We start from the raw sequence: 17701 nt of genomic DNA on the forward strand, positions 1-17701 counted from the left end.
GGAGGAGGGGAGGGGAGGGGCAGGAGGAGGGGAGGGGAGGAGCAGGAGGATGGTGAGGAGCAGGAGAAAAAGTGGGGAGTAGAATACAACCAGAGGCTAGAAAGAGGGCCCATGGGGAAGGGTGGGACCGCTCTTGCAGAAGACCTCAGCTTGGTTCCCAGTACCCACACTGGGTGGCTCCCAAATGCCTGTAACTCCAGCTTCAGGGGACTCCAGCGCTCTCTTCTGGACTCCATAGGAACCTGCACTCATGGGCACATGCCCACACCCGCAACCCACACACAAATTTGTTTTAAAATTAAAAGTCACCAACGCAGACTGAATGTTTACATACAGCTTACTGTCGATATAACTCCTACAAAGTGATGTGGCTATGTCCCAGGCTTTCTTTTCCCTACTCACTGTAAGGCTACTTCTTGCATTCAGCCTTAGACCAGATAGGACACTTACTTGGTAAATCCTCTTCTACCCCGCCCCCCCACCCCAACACACACACTCAGCTGAGTCTTGTGTACAGCATCAGGAGAATATCAATATTCTCCTGAGATGTTCAGCCCGACGAGCCCCACCCCTCCCCAACCCCCCCCCCCACCCCACTCCCACTGCCCCTTAAGGATCAGCATCAGCGTGAAGGTCTTCCCAGGAGAGCAGTTAGCCCACTAAAAGTCACACCAGGAGACCTTAGATGAGGAAAAAGAAAACCTTCCTTTTATGATCTTTTTAGGGCAGGAATTGTGGGTGTTCTAGAGAGGTCCCCATAGGGAAGTAAGCTTTATCCCTCTCCACAAAACTTTACAACACACCCAACAGTCTGTTGTACGCCAGCTCCCAGAAAAGCAGCCTAGATCTGCAGAAACTGCTGTTTTCTGTGGTGCATAACAGTTTAGTGGAGCAGATTGTAAAGGTCTAACCTAATGTCCCTGCAGAGGAAGAAATGCACCCTGAGCATTGGGGAGCCAGTCCCGCCAGAGCAGCTTCAGCTACCTCAAGCTGGGAAGGACCAGTGAATGCGACATCCCGTAGACAAAGAAGTCCCACACCACATGTAACTTCCATAGCAACCTCCACTGCCATCTTGGGGTCAGGGGACTAAAGTGTGTCAGTAGGAAAGTCCTCATCTTGCCTTCTGGTGGACTCCTCTGTGCATGCTAGGCAAGCACTTTACCACTCAGTTTAACCCGAGTCTCCTTTAAACTTTAAAAAATGTTTTAACATTTACACTGTGTGTATGTGCGTAGTGGTATGTGCATGTGAGTGCAGATATCCGACAGAGGACAGAGGCATTAGACTCCCTGAAGCTGGAGTTCAAGATGGTTGTAAGCCACCCATGGTGTTGGGAACTGAACCCAGGTCCTCAGCAAGAACCGTAGACGCTCTAATTGAGCCATGTCTATCAGCCACACACCCCACCCCACTTTATTTTTTAAACTTTTTGAGACACAGTCTAAGTTGCTCAAAGTAGCTTTAAATTCGCTCTTTAGTCCAGGCTGGCCTTAAATTTGCCACCCCCTGCTTCCCAGGCAGATTAAAGGCCTGCAAACAACAGGCCTGGCTGTCTTCGTATTCTCCGAGGTTGCATGGTCTCTGAGGGTAGGGCATCTTACACTTCCATCCCACAGCTCCAGCATGAATCTGTTGGCCTCACTCACCTTGTATTTGCTGGCTCAGCTTATCCAGGCAGGCAGGCAGAATGGGCTGATGAGTAAGTAGATACGGAACCCACCCCACGCCCCACATCCCATGCCAAAATGCAGCAGCTACAAGGCATGAGGTTACTTTGAGTAGCTCAGAGTTGGCTGTGGGTAAGAGGGCAAGGCGGAAAGCTGATACCCAACACACTCTGCCCAGCACCTTTGCCCAGCTGACACCCGTGTCCACGGCTGGATCTCAGGCTTAGCTCCATTCTCACTCTGTACCTTTGGGAGGGACTCAGTAGTCACACTGAGTAGATCAATGGCCTTGACTCTGGGTAGAGTCCAGAGTTCTCTGAACAAACTCTTTTCAAAATTTCTCACTTGTACCTCTTGGGAAAGTTCTACTCTCCGGCTTTGGCTGTGATGGTTTGTTTGGTCAATTGGGGCTTTCTCTGTAAGAGGCTCCCAACTGACGCTCCATGAATAGATATGCTGAGAAAAGTCGCAATCCACCAGGTGTTCAAAGCAAGCACGAGGGTTTGGAGAGACAGCTCAACAGAAGCACCTACTGGCTGTTCTTCCAGAGGGCCCAGGTTCAGTTCTGACATGGCAGCTCACCATTGTCTGTAACTCCAGTTCCGGGGTACCTGACACCCTCGTACAGATATATATGCACATAAAATAAATATTATTATAATAATAATAACAGAACAGGCCTCCAGCCACTGTGGTGTACACAGGCGCCCTCTGCTGGCAAGATGGTGCTCTGCATGCAATCGGACTAGTTCCCAGCTTAGCTGTCCTTTCTATGCGGTCTCTTCTAGGACCACTCTCCCAACCCTTCTGTGTCCCACAAAGAGCCCACAACGCGTTCAGGATCAATGCTTTATTTTTCCCAGCTCCAGTGTTACAACTGTAGCAGCACGGCAGACATCCCACATGGGAACACACTGCAGCGCCTAGTACTCCGAAGGCACGAGGCAAGGACAATCTCCACCACAGGCATTTTAACACATTCGGAAAAATAACCCTGGACCACTTTTAACCCACACACTGTGCGACTGGCAGCGGCACATCTGTTGTTCACAGACACAAATACCCATAAATAAAGTTAAATAAAACCTTGCTGGCGTAGCAGTGTGTTGGAGATACAGCCTTGGGGTGGCGTTTGGAGGATGGCTGTATGACAAGGTGGAGGGCACAAGCACACATAAAAGTAGCTCTATTGAATCCAATTTTTAAAAAAATAGGCATGAACTAAAAACATTCCATTTTTAAAAAGATCAACGTTTTGGTCTATAATAAATGAACACTCATCTATTAAGTGGATGACTGTCATGTGGCCTGAACAGAACAACACACACACACACACACACACACACACACACACACACACACACACACACACACACACACAGCTAAAGTATTAACAGTGTACCTAGGCGGCACGATCCATCCGTGGATGTCACTTCAAAGACAGCAATGACAATGTTAGTCTGGCGACTGGGGCAGGGGAAGTATTTTTCCCATTTAGAACTTGGCGGTGTCAAAAATAATCACCATCAACACATAGGCTATATATATAAAACGAGCATGGGGTGAGGACAATACCAGGCTTTGGAGCTAAGGGTGAGAGGGGGAAAAAAATGAACCTCCACTGGAGTGACAGACACTTCGGTTTAATGCCCCACAACTTGTTCAGATACATCATTTGCTCACCCTATGAGGAATGGCTGGGCTGGCCTGGGCTGGCCTGGGCTGGTTAAAAAGCAGCCTCCCTGCAGATCTGCCCATCATCACAGGGAGGGCACAGCTAGGACTGGACCCCTGGACTTCAAGCCCACAGAGTCCTGAAGTCCTGGTATTACCTCTCCATCTTACGTGGCCCTGACCAAAGAGGTTATTCCAGAAGATAACCTTAAAGAAAATCCAACAGGGAATATTATTTTTGCAGTGGGATTAGCCACCAAATAACCCAAAGGGTGGGGTAGAAATAATGTTTCAGACTTGGTTTAAAATTTTCTTTAGATTCTATGATTTCCCTCCCCACCCCACCCCCCTTTTACAGAATTTAACACTACTCAACATGAGCAGGGGGAGAGTAGAAACATTTTCAGTGATAACAGGACACCAGCAAGTACAGAAACCTGTGCTATGTCAGGTCAGTAGCCAGCCACACAACCCTCATGGAGCGGCACACCTAAGTACTTGAACCGGCTCTCTCCTTGCGATCTGAAGAAAAGAGAAGACAGCCGGCCATCAAGTAACTTCTCACAGCTGCTGGGCAAAAACAAAACCTGTGCCCAGGGGCACGGGGTGAGGTGTGGTCCCAAGATGAAAATTCTCCATGTACAGGCTGGATTTTTCCCAGGCAGCTGCACCTATCCTCCCCAGTGAGAGGAAGGATGCTAGCTATGGCTCGCAAATGAGACCAGGGCCAACAAAATGAAAGTGCCAGTGTGTTCCTTGCTCATTCACAGACAAGCTGGAAGAAGGAAATTGAGACCATCCTGTCACCTCCACCAGAGCGGCCGACTAGAAGACCACACAGGCTTGTGTTTTCTCTCAGAGATGATCTGACTCCACGTCAGGAAACAAAGCGGAGAGGACATAGGTTCTCAAGTGACACGGGATGAGGCCAGGCTGCTGAGCAGCTTTGCAGAGGCAGAGAGGGTCCTAGCAGGCTTCAACGGGGCAGTCTGGGCTGGAGGGCTGGCCTCGCGGTGCAGTGAGAGGCTGTGACGGTCAAGACACGGGGCTGAACAGGGCAGGGGACACATGAATGCCAGAAAGACTCTAACTGTGGTTTTCAAAAATCCCTAGACTGCAGGGGAAATGGGTTAAGAGGTGACTAATAAAAACACATACCGACTTAGCTGAAGTGCCTGGGAATGAGGTCGCTACCGAAATTAGTCCTCAGACCAACCAACGCTCACTGTCTCACTGATTTGCTAGGCAAATGACGGCGTATCCAGTGCTTAAGTGCTGATGAGGGGGAGGCACACAGTCACATCACTCTCAGGGAAGGTTAAGGCCAGCCGTTCTTATTCTACCGCGGCCACTACCCTACAGTGTGGACGACCAGGATGCTTAGGGCCGCATGGGCGGGTCCACAGATGGAGGGAAATGCTCCAGGGCCATCGCTTTGGTCCTGGAAGTTTTAGGAAAGACAGAAAAGGCACACGTGGGTGACTTTTGTTATTTTTTTTCTTTTTTAAAAAGCTCCAAGTGATCATTATTTTGACTTGATTTGTTTTCAGCGTACCTTTTTCCCCCATGAAAAGAGAAATTCAAAATATAAAGTTCGTATTTATTATCTTACATTCAAGTTAAACTCCTATGAGAGGGGTGCTACACACAATTTCCGGCCACATAAAGCCATTTATTACTTTGGTGCCTTTTTTTCCTGTTTTGTTTTGTTTTACTTCTCACGGTGGAAGGATTCAACCCTCTTATTTAAAAAAGAAAAAAGAAAAAAAGAAAGAAAGAAAAAGAAAACAGGTACATCATCCCAACTCTAATGCTATATATGGACACACACAAGCACACACAATTTCAAAAATCTCTATGTAGAAAAATAAAGGATAAACATTATCCACCTATTTTAGACTGGGTAACGGTACTTTTATGTACGTAAACTCTTTCCTTACTGGGTCACTCTTCTCCTCTGCGGTGTGATCTAGAGATCCCGGGAGGAAAAGGCCACAGTGATGCAGGAACGCTGCTACATTCCTCTCAAGGAAGGAGGAGAAAAAGCAACTTCTCCCTCTCCTTCCCAAGTTTCTCCCACCCACCCCCACCTGGGATGTCCCCACAGACAGACTTCTGGGCCGTGGAGGCTGGTCTTCCCTTTCGAGGGCACCAGGGTGTGAAGGGCCCGGCGTGCGCACCCTGTAGGACAGGGCCTGGGGTGTGAGGACTAGGGGCTGAGGCAGGAACAAAAGATGCTTGAACCACTTCCCACTGCCCGTTCCTTTAGTACAGAGTTCGATTCTCCAGCTGCCGCTTTGTCAGGAAATACTTGAAGAACTCATAGACGGACCAGGAGATGGCGGTGGAAGGCATCTGGTAGATGACCCGAGCGTAGAGACCTTTGAAGTAGCCAGCAAGGCCGTTGAGCTGGTACACCATCCTGAAGGCATTGGCCATGCCCGACAACCGGCCACTGACGTTGGCCAGGGAGAGCGCCATGTTCTCCTGCGTGTTGAGCAGGGTCTTGCAGACGTCCAGCGGGGTGGTCGCGGCTGCAGCCAGCGCACCGGCCAGGCCTCCTGAGATGATGTGAGACTGCGGGTTGTAGTTTCGGAGGGGGTTGACCTGCTCCTGCAGAAACTCGTAGGTGATGAAGTGGATGGACTGGAAGGGTATGTTCATGGTCAGCTGTGTGGTGTAACTCCGGTAGAAGGCCCCCAACCCCTCGGTCCGCCACACCGTCCGGATACAGCTGAGGGCTGACTGGTGCTGCGAGTTGTACATCTGTAAGCGTTGTTTCACCACTGTGTCCAGGCGGGGATGAGCCATCGGCAGGCAGGTGGTTGGTTTGGCCCCCCATCCCCAGATGGGAGTGAAATGGGGAGCCAACCAATAAAGAGAAACAGGCATGTTAGAACACACAACGGTGACAGGTACCAAGACAGCACACACACACACACACACACACACACACACACACACACACACACAGCCAGGAAGCCATGGAGGGCCAGCCTCAACTTTGCTTCATTTCTGTCCCTAGGACCCTGTGCCAGGAAAGTGAGCACTTCTAAAGAATTTCCTGTCTGAAGTTTGAATGAGAGGTCACCCCAAATCAGGCATTCACTGCAGCCTAGATTAGATGACCTGACCTCCAAGGTCTTAGCCTTCTACACACTCCCCACAAATATCTCCCTCTCTGACCTATTCTTGTTCCATCTATTAAGAGTATGCCTGGGCTGGAGAGATGGCTCAGCGGTTAAGCGCACTGGCTGCTCTTCCAAAGGTCCTCAGTTCAATTCCCAGCACCCACATGGTGGCTCACAACCACCTGAAATGAGATCTGGTGCCCTCTTCTGGTCCACAGGGATACATGCAGACAGAATACTATATACATAATAAATAAATAAAAATAAATAAAAAAATAAAAGAGTATGCCTGAGCCGGGCAGTGGTGGCGCACACCTTTAATCCCAGCACTCAGGAGGCAGGGCCAGGTGGATCTCTGTAAGTTCAAGTCCATCCTGGTCTCAAGAGTGAGTTTCAGGACAGGCTCCAAAGCAACACAGAGAAACCCTGTCTCAAAAAAAAAAAAAAAAAGAGTATCCTGAGCTGACAGCATGATGGCACATGCCTTTAATCCCAGTTTATGAGGCACAAACAAGTGGATCTGTATGAACTCAAGGCCAGCCTGATCTACACAGGCAGTTCCAGGCCAGCTAAGACTACACAGTGAAATCTTATCTCAAAACAAAACACTAACCTACAAGAGTATCCCTAACTTCTCTGATTTTAATCTGTATCACAGTTCACCTGGGACAACACCAGAATTATATCTGTCAAAGTGGAATGACATATCCCAGTGCAGACCCTGGCTTTAAGACAAAAATAAACAAATGGTTCATGGGACCAGAGAAAATGGAGTGTGTTCCCTAGAATTTTACGGCACCTACACACTGCCAAGAGCATCCACATGATGCGCTCCATCTGTAAATAGGGACCAAATCAAGAGTAAAGCCAGTGGAGAGGGGACATGAGCCTCATGTAAATTATTAAAATAAAAGGGGGAGGGGCTGCTCTTCCAGAGGACTCAGATTTGATTCCCAGCACCCACAAAGAGGCTCACAGCTGTCTGTAACTCCAGTTCCAGGGGATCTTGTCCACTCTTCTGGCTTCTGTGGGTACCAGGTACACATAAATACATGCCAACAAAACACCCATACACATAATTTTTTTTTTTAAATATGAACATCCAGGTGTGATAGCATTTACTTATAATCCCAGAAATCTGGAGGCTGGGGCAGGGGGATAGAGACTTCAAGACTAGCCTGGGTTACATAACAAGGCCTTGTCTCAAAAGCAAACCAACAAAAATACTGTTTAAAGCAACTCTTTGCTTAGTTAACATTGAAAATGTGACTGTCGTTGTCAGGTCCCTGTATGGACAGCTTTGTTTTTTTTTTTTTAAAGAAAGGATCCCAAGATATATACAGATCGTCAGTCCCTTGATACTGTGACTCTGTATCCAGAGATTTAAGTAACTGTACATCAAAATAACCAGGAAAGAAAATAGTCTGTCATAAACAGATGCAGACCTTTCTCTTGGCATTATTCCCTTGGGGATATCATACAGCATCTACTTACACAGTACTGAAACCTAGGAGTAAGCCAAAGATGATTTAAGCATGCATAAGGACACCAAGTGGGTCATAAATACTGCCCTATTTTTTAAGAGGACCTCTAAAATAAAGAGTAAGAAAAAGTCCCTCCCCTCAAAATGGCCACATGTTAATTTTAGAAGTACATAGGGTTGATAACTCTATATATTCACCTTCTCTTGAAATTTTCCATAATCATTACAAATTAAGCGGGGATGGGGAAAGGCTGGGTATGGTGATGCACACATCCCAATAATCCCAGTGCTCAAAAGGCCGAGGCAGGAAGGTTTGGAATTTGGGCTAGCCTGGGTCTCAGAGAGTTCCAGGGCACCCTGGGTTGTATGGGTAGATTCTATATTGGGGGTGGGGAGTGGGGGGTAGTGGTGGGGGATGATGCCACCCACAATGGATGAGATGGCAACAGTGGCCTCTAAATTTGTGACTGGAGGAAATGAACAGTGTCGGATGTGCACAGATGCATGCACACCCTTGAACACACAGGCTGCTGGACAGCAGTGAAGAGCGTGCAAAGCCATCCCCAAGTACTCCGCCCCAGTGGGCCTGGGACGGAGCCTGCAGAGCTGTTTTTAACTCCTCCTAGGACGCTGCAGGCAGGCGGGCAGCTCTGCCTAGCTGCTCCCACAGCTCCTAGAGCTCTCCGGTGCTCCCTGGCTTTTCTTGGGGCCTCCCAGTAATGTATAAAGAACGCAGGCAGGCGTCCTGCAGGCGCTGATGAAGCCAGCCCTTGCCCACCTCCTGCCCCCGGCTCCTCTGGCCTCTCCACCTGTCCCCCACTGTCCCTCCCTAGAGCCGTGGGGCATTACCTTCTGCTGGATTCATCACTGCGTCGTGGAGTAGGGTGGCCATACCCCCAGCTATCCCTGCAAAACAAACTCCAGAAAATCAACCGCTGACTCCTGGTGTTCCGGAAAGTTCCTTGAACTTACAGTCAGATGGACTCTGGATTTGGCTTTCTTAGGCTCAAAACTGACTAGCGGCTCGGCCCAGATGAGCAAATTTTACAACCCTAAAGCGGTGGCAGAAATGCTGAATAGCAACACAGAGTGCGGCTGACCAGAGAGCCCTGTTATACACATCTCAGAGACTTTTTTTTCCCCCTTGGAAGTCAACCGTGGGAAAGGTTAGAGCCCAGAAACCACGCTCTAGGCATCTCCCACTGCCTAGATTTTGGCTCTCTTGTCTTGAGCCCTTGGGTACAGAGCGCTCTCTGGGCCCTTCAGTTGAGGCTACTGAAGGGGATCACATCACACACGTGGCTGGCTGCCTTAACTGAAGTCTTGGGCCTGGCCTTGTGAATGAACTTCATCTGAGGTCTCCCCCGGCCTGGCTTTGAAAGCCTGAATCGGCCCTGGGATTTCTGCTTCTGGCTTCCTCGTGCGTTCCACCCTTCCAGGGCAGTGCAGCTGCCTTAGCTAACGACATGACCGGTGGAAGGGATGAGGGACAGACTCTAAGTCACCTCTCGGGAAGGCACCTAGAGGCCCCTGCCTACTGCACACACAGACACAAGTGCAATTATCCCCAGAGAGGTGACTGCGACCACAGCACAATGCTGCAGGGACAGCACAGGGCAGACTGTCTCCTTCAAGGAGACCAACGGTTAGGTAGGGCAGTTTGGGTGAAAGAAGGGCCTGTTATCACCGCCTCGGAGATGCATGGGGGCGTGGCTCTTGGTGACTGGGGCAATAAATATGCAAAGAATGGTTCACCAGCAGAAAAGCCAAAGGATGTCAGCCAAGCACCCGGGTATGCTCGTCTCTAAGGGTGGCCGGTGGAAAGGATGCGATTTTGTTCTGGGTAGAACAAAAAAGCCAAGCAGAGCTTTACCGTTGATCACATTCGCCTCTCCATTGTCTCAAAATGGATTTTGTCAAAATGAACATATCTTATGCTGCTCTGCTGACCATAATCCCGTCCCCTCCACTGAAAAGCCCACTGAAGTCCCACCCCATGCTACCATCCGGCCTGGCTCATTGGCTCCTGCCTTATACACCAGTTGCCCACAAATGCCCAATTCCCACCCACCCGCCCTCCCGAGATCAACCACAGGAAACTAGTTCAGCCCTGGCTTGCAGAAAGATGCGATTCAGACACACGGAGGAGGCTGGGGAGGAAGGCTCAAAAGCCCGAATCTCCTGCAGCTTAAAGTGGGGAAGGCCTTCCGCAGTGGCAGGAGTCCTCTGTCAGCATAAAAACGTCTTGACCTTTCAAAGCTTAGTTAGATCCTGGTGCTGGAGAGACCTGTTGTACCAGTTTTTAAATAGTCTCAAGGAAGCTGTCCTTCTGAGTTTTGTTTTGCATCCAGCATTCAAAAGAATTTTTTTCCTATGACTGATCATTAATTGTGTTGAGTGGTTTTTGTAAGAAGAAGAAGAAGAAGAAAAAAAAAAAAAGCCCACGCAACAATAAATACCAAAACGCTTCTACCATCAGCTTCCCCCAGAGGAAGAGGGGATGAATACAACATGTGTACGAGTGTTTGTGTGTGCGTGTGTGTACATTCACGTGACCCTAGAGTTCTCTGTTCCTGAGCAAGCTGATGAAGACGAAGGCTGCTGGGTCCTGGGGAAGAAGACCCAGGAGCAAGGACTGGAGAGAAGAGCTTCCTAGCTCCAGACAAATGCTTTCAAAATACCATTAGCTAGGTGGCTGTTTCCTTGCTGGCTGAAAACGTCATTTAAAGTCCTTTTCATGTTTTCGTAGCAGGCAAAATACATGGCATGTGCAGGCCCTGCACCCATCATCATCACGTTCAGGCCCCTCAGGGGCCTCCAGAAGCCTTCTGTTTGTATGATCCTCTTGAAGGCGCCATAGATGCTTGGGTACTGGGCTTTGGGATCTGGATTCAAACTCTGCATTCGTGTCTGCGGGAGACAGAAAATATGTATGAATAGGGGAGTTAATACGTATGAAAAGGGGAGAAAAGACAACCCGGAGAATAGAGGGGAAAAAAGTCGGTTCTCATGACTTCTCAGTGCTCCGTGCCCCATAACTCTCCATAGCCTTGCATTTGAAAAGCCTTCATAACCTACAGAAAAGACAAGGAAGATGGGGTGTGTATGTGCAGAATATGAATGAGCTCCCTACTGAGTCCTGCCATGGGTACACTGTGTGGCTTCCGTTAGAGCCGTTAACCACTCTGGGCCTCGAAATCTTCAATGAGAAAACACATTTGTTATGAGGAAGCATTGAAATGACGCCTTTGAAAACTCTTCAGGGGCTTGGACTCTCGCTCCCCAGTCTCTGTGGGAGGTTGATCGTAGAGTCTTTAAGAATACCAAAACTCATGAATATTTAACCTTGTACAAACTGCTATATGCTATGTACCTGTCCCAGATGATGTAATGTAGTAACAGTGCTATCTATATAAAGGCCATGGGAGGAAGCTCCATTTGGTAGAATGTTTACCTATCATGCACAAAGCTTTGGGTTTGAGCCCCAGCACCCTAGACATAAACCATGCCTGGTGGGCATGACTGCAATCTTAGCACTCAGGATATAGGAGAAGAATCAGGAGTTCAAGGTCAGCCTAGGCTACACAGGACCCTGTTTCCACGAAACCAACCAAACAACCAACAATAAGAAAACCAACTAACAGGGCTGGAGAGATGGCTCAGTGGTTAAGAGCACTGGCTGCTCTTCCAGAGGACCCTGGTTCATTTCTCAGCACCCACATGGCAGCTCACAACTGTCTGTAACTCCAGTTCCAGGGGACCTGATGCCCTCACACAGACATACATGCAGGCCAAATACCAATACACATAAAGTAAATAATAAAAATTTAAAAAAAACAACAAATAACAATTAAAATCTGCTGCCATCACCAAAAGAAATGCTATAGGATGTTATTAGGGTGCACTGTTGAGGGACTAAAGACAAGATCTAATAGTCTGTACTTGTTTAACATAGGTGCACATTTTTCTGAATTAGGATGCACAGCTGGCTACAGCTGCTAGTCTGGAGAAAGCCAACTGAGTTATCAGCACCCTTCTGGTCTACTCTGGTTCCCAGCATCCTTCTGGTCTACTCTGGTTCCCAAGTCTTGTGCACCCTTCTACACCTGAACCTCTGTGCCCTGACAGTTATTCCTCGGGCCCTACTAGGAAATCTCCCCAGATCCTCTGGGCCTCACCCATATCATCAACTCTAAGCATCTTTTACACTACGTTTTTGTAAGTAACACTCAATGAGTTAGGCCTCCTTCTTACCACTTCCTATGCATACAATGGTCTTCGTGAGGAGAGGCCGTGGCTTCCCCAGCTCTGCTGGCCTCTAACACTCCCACAGGTATGAAAGGCACTTGAGGTGATGGGGGTTAATTCCATTATTTCAGCCTGGCTAGGCTGAGATACCCAAATACCTGATCAAACATCAGTGTACTCTAGATGATCCGCTGATGTTTGGTTTTGTTTTGTTTTGTTTAGATAAGGTTAACAATTAAAGTCAGTTGTCCCCGACTAAAGCAGGTCACTTGTGTGATGTTGGTAGCTGTCCAGCCTGCTGGCCTGCCCTACAGGCTAGGAATGTGCATCCCCTGCGGTGATGTGAGCCAGTTCCTTAAAACAAATCTCTCAGCTTCATTCTCCCTCCTCAGAGAGAGACAGAGATCTGTGCACACATCCCTCTTGGCCTTTTTCTCTGCAGAGGTCCTGCTTATAACATCAGTAGGAGATACTTGAAACACTTGCCAAAATGGTGGGCATATGTTCCTTCTTCTCTCCCTCCTCCACACACCCCCATGCCAGCCTAGAGGAGGGGAGTTTTCAACCTTTGGAGGCAGTGTCCTTTCATTCCCAAGCAAAACCATATAATACATCTAATGTGTGAATTGGAAATGAGACAACGGGTTCCACTGTGGTACTTCTCTTCCATTCCTCAAAAACAGCACCACTTCCCACCCACCCCCAGAAGAACACTGAAAAAAACAACAGCCTAAATTAGGGGCCATTTTCAGATTTCAGAACTCTCTGGCCCCTACAATCGCAAAGAACACGGACACATTTTTGCCAACCAAAATCCACTACCAACAAGAGCACCAGTTACCACCTGCCCTCTGCAGCAATGACCATTGCCTCAAAAACTTAAGTGCATTTTTAATGCTTAATAGAAAAACAAAAGGAGACGGGTAGTGGTGGCGCACACCTTTAATCCCAGCACTCGGGAGGCAGAGGCAGGCGGATCTCTGTGAGTTCGAGGCCAGCCTGGTCCCCAAAGAGAGTTCCAGGAAAGGCACAAAGCTACACAGAGAAACCGTCTCGAAAAACATAAACAAACAAACAAATAAACAAATAAATATATACATACATACATATAAAAGGAAAGGAAGAGTGTGTGTGTATGTGTGTGTGTGTGTGTGTGTGTGTATGGGGTGGGGGGAGGTGAGGGCAGGCCTAGTGAGTGGTACAGGTCTGAAATCCCAGCTACTCAGGGGGCTAAGAAATGAAGATCCAAAGTTCAAGGCCACCGAGAAGTATCTAGTGAGTTCAAGGACAGCTAGGCAGCTAGTGAGACCCTGCCTAGAAGTGAAAATGAGAAAGAAGCTGAGAATATAGACCAGCGGCAGAACACCTGCCTGCAGGCACCAGATTTGGTCCTTGGCATCACAGAAAAACAAGTAGGAAACTGTCCCACTGTGTTCCTGATAAAACACCAAGGGAAAAGCAGCCTTATTAGAGATTTCCCTTTCCTCCCAGGGGCTGAGGGAAACATCTCTGGTCCACCCCGAGGAAACCACAGCCTCTGAACACGCCTGAGTTGTGGACAGCTCAGAGTCCCTACCTCTTCACGTTTTCTATGTTGATTTCTGCTTGAATCGGAGGGTCCATTCTAAGCAAACAAAACCAAGGGGGAAGACTTCCACAGGCGAGTATGACAATCAAAGGGACAGTTGAGTCACGGCTACCACAGTTTAGCTGCTGGGCAGCAACCTAGAGATGTTTGGGTATGTACAAGTGTTCGTGTGGGCCACAAGAGGCTACTGTCCCTGGGAGCTGAAGAAGCTCTCCGGCACTAACTTGTAGAAGGTTTGAAATCACTCTGAGTTTCGAGCAAAGGAAACTTTCACCAGGCTGTGTGTGTCTCCTGTGGCTGTCGGTGACAAAAAGCCAAAAATCTCAGCAGGACAGATGGTGCAATGCACTGTTTGTGGCCCTGCGCCTTGGCAGCACAGGACTGGCGTGGATTCAGATCCTGTGGCTCTTGGTGCAACCCTGGTCAGTCGGTTCATCTCCCTAAGCATGAGCTCATTCCCTGGGAGAGTGGCGGGGGAAATGAAACAGGATCAAGTCTATTTCCATCTCTGCAGTTTGTGATTAAGGAGTCACCAAGTTTGGGGGTGTATGAAGGGGACTAAAGTGGATCCAGGATATAGCCTCCTAGAGATCTGAGACTCCACCACCCCTAGCTTGGGTTCCAGCTCACATTCACTGCAGAGACTCAGGCTTGGTAGATGTACCACTCCTGTGTACCCAATAAATATTTGATGGATGGATAGATACATGGATTGATGACTTTGAATGCCAAGTGGGGTGAAAAGAGTCTGCACCACCTGGCCCACCTCCCCTGAGCAAGAGCCATATTCTTGGGGACTAAATCTGCCCTTCATTATCCCCACCATCTATCCATTCCTAATTGATGTCAAGGCTACAATCCACTGTGTTCCTCAAGCTGTGTTGTGCCCTGCTGAACAAACCTGTCCCTGAGGTCTAACCTGGGCTTGTGGAGAAGGGTGACTCTGGCCAGGCTTTGTCCAGGGCAGAGGCCTCGATGCCTCCTGAACTGTCTGCTGTCTTGTGCCTCTTCAAAGAGAAGGAAGCACTGGCCTACCTGGTGGGTAACCACCTCCTCCTGAGTCCCTGGCCTAGGTCAAAGTCCTGTCGGGGTTTTGAGGACTTCCTTGGATCCAAGCAGGCAGAAACCCAGAGCCTAAGGCAAGAGGGGGCAAAGGGTGAGAAAACAGAGCCATCAGGGGTAGCTGTGGCAAGTCCTCAGGCTAGACCAGATGCTGGCTCCGGCAGGCCCAAGTGGGTTCTGATTTATCATATTCTCTCTCTGGTCCTCGGCATGTTTGATTTTAAATGAAAGTGGGGGGAGTAAAGCAGAGGCTGAGTCACGTGGGAGAAACTGCGGCAAGATCTATGGGTACCACCACCTCAACACACAGGAATTCAAAACGTTTTTGTTTCCTAAATTCCTCTGCCGATTCTAATCACTGCAGGGTAGGACGTCTCATTACAGGACTCTTGAGGCCCTGCCCAGCCCCTGGTACTTTCTATTAACATCCTTGGCAGTACAAGATTCACCGATAGTTCTATGAGAAAGAGGGCGGGCATTGAGGGAAGGCAGTGGGCACACAGCCAGGCAGGCAGGGTGGGTAATGGTGAGGTCCACAGTGTAGGCTTCAGAACCAACCTGAGGTAGCTTACCCTAGCATGTGGCTGTTCTCAACTGTAATAATCCCCCAGAGAGCTCCTGGGGAACACTGGGTTGCCTGTCAGTCAACAACCATACCTCCTTCACCCCTTTTATACACCCAAAGTATCCCACAGGCCTTTCCTTTACACACGTATCCTTGTCAGCTCACTGGACACAGCATCAACACTAATGCTTCCCAGGGACGTCTGGGATTGATTTTGCATTCCCAAACCCCTTGTCTGATAAAAACATGGCGGTTACGCCAAACACCATTGAACTAAAGTGCGCCAACCTCCTAAGAAAGAGACAAAGTCAGCTGGGCATCTCTGCACTTTGGTGGTTGTTTCTGTCCTCAGGGAATGCTCAGTGATACTCACCTGGAGTACAGCACGTGGCTGTGTGCCTGGAGCAGGGCCCAGGTAGGCCCTCCCCAAAGAGCCACCACCCAGAGCCAGACTCTGGACGCGGAAAGAAGAAAAGACAATGGAGAAAAAGGAAAAAACAAACAAAAAAAAGAACATGAAAGCATGTGGCAGGAAGGGGAGAGAACAACACTGAGGCATCCAGAGGTGACAGGAGAGCCGCCATGGCTTCAGAGGAAAGGCTAGAGTCGGGTGGGTAAGGAGTGAGGCAGGAGGATGCAGGAGATGGAGGGAAGGTCATTGGTTTAACCTCTAGCTTTTACATTTCCAGTAACTCTGTCTACAAAGTGTCTATAAACGAGAGAGCTGATATTCTCTATCTCACGGGCCAGAAGAGGAGAAAAAGTGGGTGAACGCAACTCAAGAGAATGAAGGGTTAGCAAAAATGTGGCTACCCACTTCACGGAGCACTACACTGACAGAGGGGCCTACCATAGTCAGATCCACACAGGCAAAGCAGGGGGCAGGGCGGGGGGCCAGAGGCTGAGGGTAGTGGAGACCTGTCTAATGGGCACAGGAGTTTGATTCTGCATCAGGAAGAATTCTGTACGTTAACAGTGGTGATGGTTACCCGACAACATGACTCTATGTGATGATGCTGAGCGATGTGGGTACTTAACAACGGTAAGAACGGCAAAATGTATTAAAGATCTCTGTGTGTGTGTGTGTGTGTGTGTGTGTGTGTGTGTGTGTGTGCGCATGTGTGCGTGTGTGCGCGTGGGTGAGTGTATCTGCAATGCACAGATACATTTTGTGGCCACAAAAGGACATCAGGAATTGTCATCTATTGCTCTCGGCCTACTCCTCTGAGACAGGGTCTCTTTCTGAACCCAGGACGTCGAGCCTCAGTCATCTCCAACTCCCTGGGAGCTGGGGTCACAGACACGTACAGGATGACTATCTTGTTAGGTGGATGCTGGGATCCCAATTCTAGACCACATGATTGCAAGGCCAGTACTCTTAACAACTGAGCCATCTTTCAGCTTCTAGCCTCAGCTTGAAAATGGCTAAGACAGAAATATATATATATATATGTATAGAACCACAATTTTTAAAATAAAAAGACATGAGAAGAATGAAGGAAATGAACAAATGAGGTCACATGAAGATGCAGAAAACACACGCACGCACGCACTCACTCACACATGCACCATAGAAAAGATTTGCCGGTCTGGGTTTCATCATCACTTGCCATTTATTTCTGTGTATTTGCATTTGTTTGTATGTGAGCAAGCATGTGGCACGGTGCACATGTGATGGTAAAAGGCAAACCTTTAAGGATTAATTCTCTCCTGGTACCAAGTGGGCAATGGGGCTCAAACTCAGGCTGCAGGGCTCCACAGCAAGTGGCTTTCTCCAGCAAGTCTCACCCGCCCGTCTGGATTTCGGCTCCTGCATTAGACCTCGCTGCCTTTCCTACCTCTTAGGAATTCATCACACACACATCAGCATGTGGTAGGCTCTGGGAAGCCCTTCAGGAAAGAAACCCGTTCAGCTAGTTTTAACCAGGCACTTCCTAAACATGTGTCTTTGGCAGCACAAGCGGGTTTTTTTTTTTTTTTTTCATTGAAATAAGCAGTTACACTTGGCCAAGCACACTTGTGAAAACACAGCTGCAGCCAACAGGCGAACCTCTGAGGCAGGAAAGACATGGAGTCTGCGTGTGTCAGAGACCCTGGGGCAGCCCCTATGGAGGAAGGACAGAGGACGGGGTGGTCAGCAGGGAGCGGTCTGGAGACAGCAGGTGTGTCCTCTTCTGCTTCTGCGCTTGCTTTCTCCAATTTCTTCGCACTACCGCCTTTCACTCTCAAGGGGGCAGCAAAGAGCAAAGTGTTCTGGGGCTTTGGCCCAGCTCTGCCGTG

The 17701-nt window shown here is 48.8% G+C and overlaps 1 protein-coding gene across 1 annotated transcript in view; it reads right to left on the minus strand.

Moving 5' to 3' along the window:
* Window positions 1-2505: 2505 nt before the first annotated feature.
* Window positions 2506-17701, minus strand: part of Slc25a37 (solute carrier family 25 member 37) — a 42787-nt gene continuing 27591 nt past the window's right edge. The window contains exons 2-4 of the mRNA XM_036199354.1: window positions 10640-10868; window positions 8808-8864; window positions 2506-6130 (exon numbers count right to left, since the gene is read on the minus strand). Of these exons, the coding sequence (XP_036055247.1) occupies window positions 5610-6130; window positions 8808-8864; window positions 10640-10868 (807 nt within the window). The 3' untranslated portion in view covers window positions 2506-5609. The remainder of the gene's footprint in view (window positions 6131-8807; window positions 8865-10639; window positions 10869-17701) is intronic.

Source organism: Onychomys torridus, chromosome 9 (assembly GCF_903995425.1).
Source record: "Onychomys torridus chromosome 9, mOncTor1.1, whole genome shotgun sequence".
In the NCBI taxonomy this organism is placed as follows: Eukaryota; Metazoa; Chordata; class Mammalia; order Rodentia; family Cricetidae; genus Onychomys; species Onychomys torridus.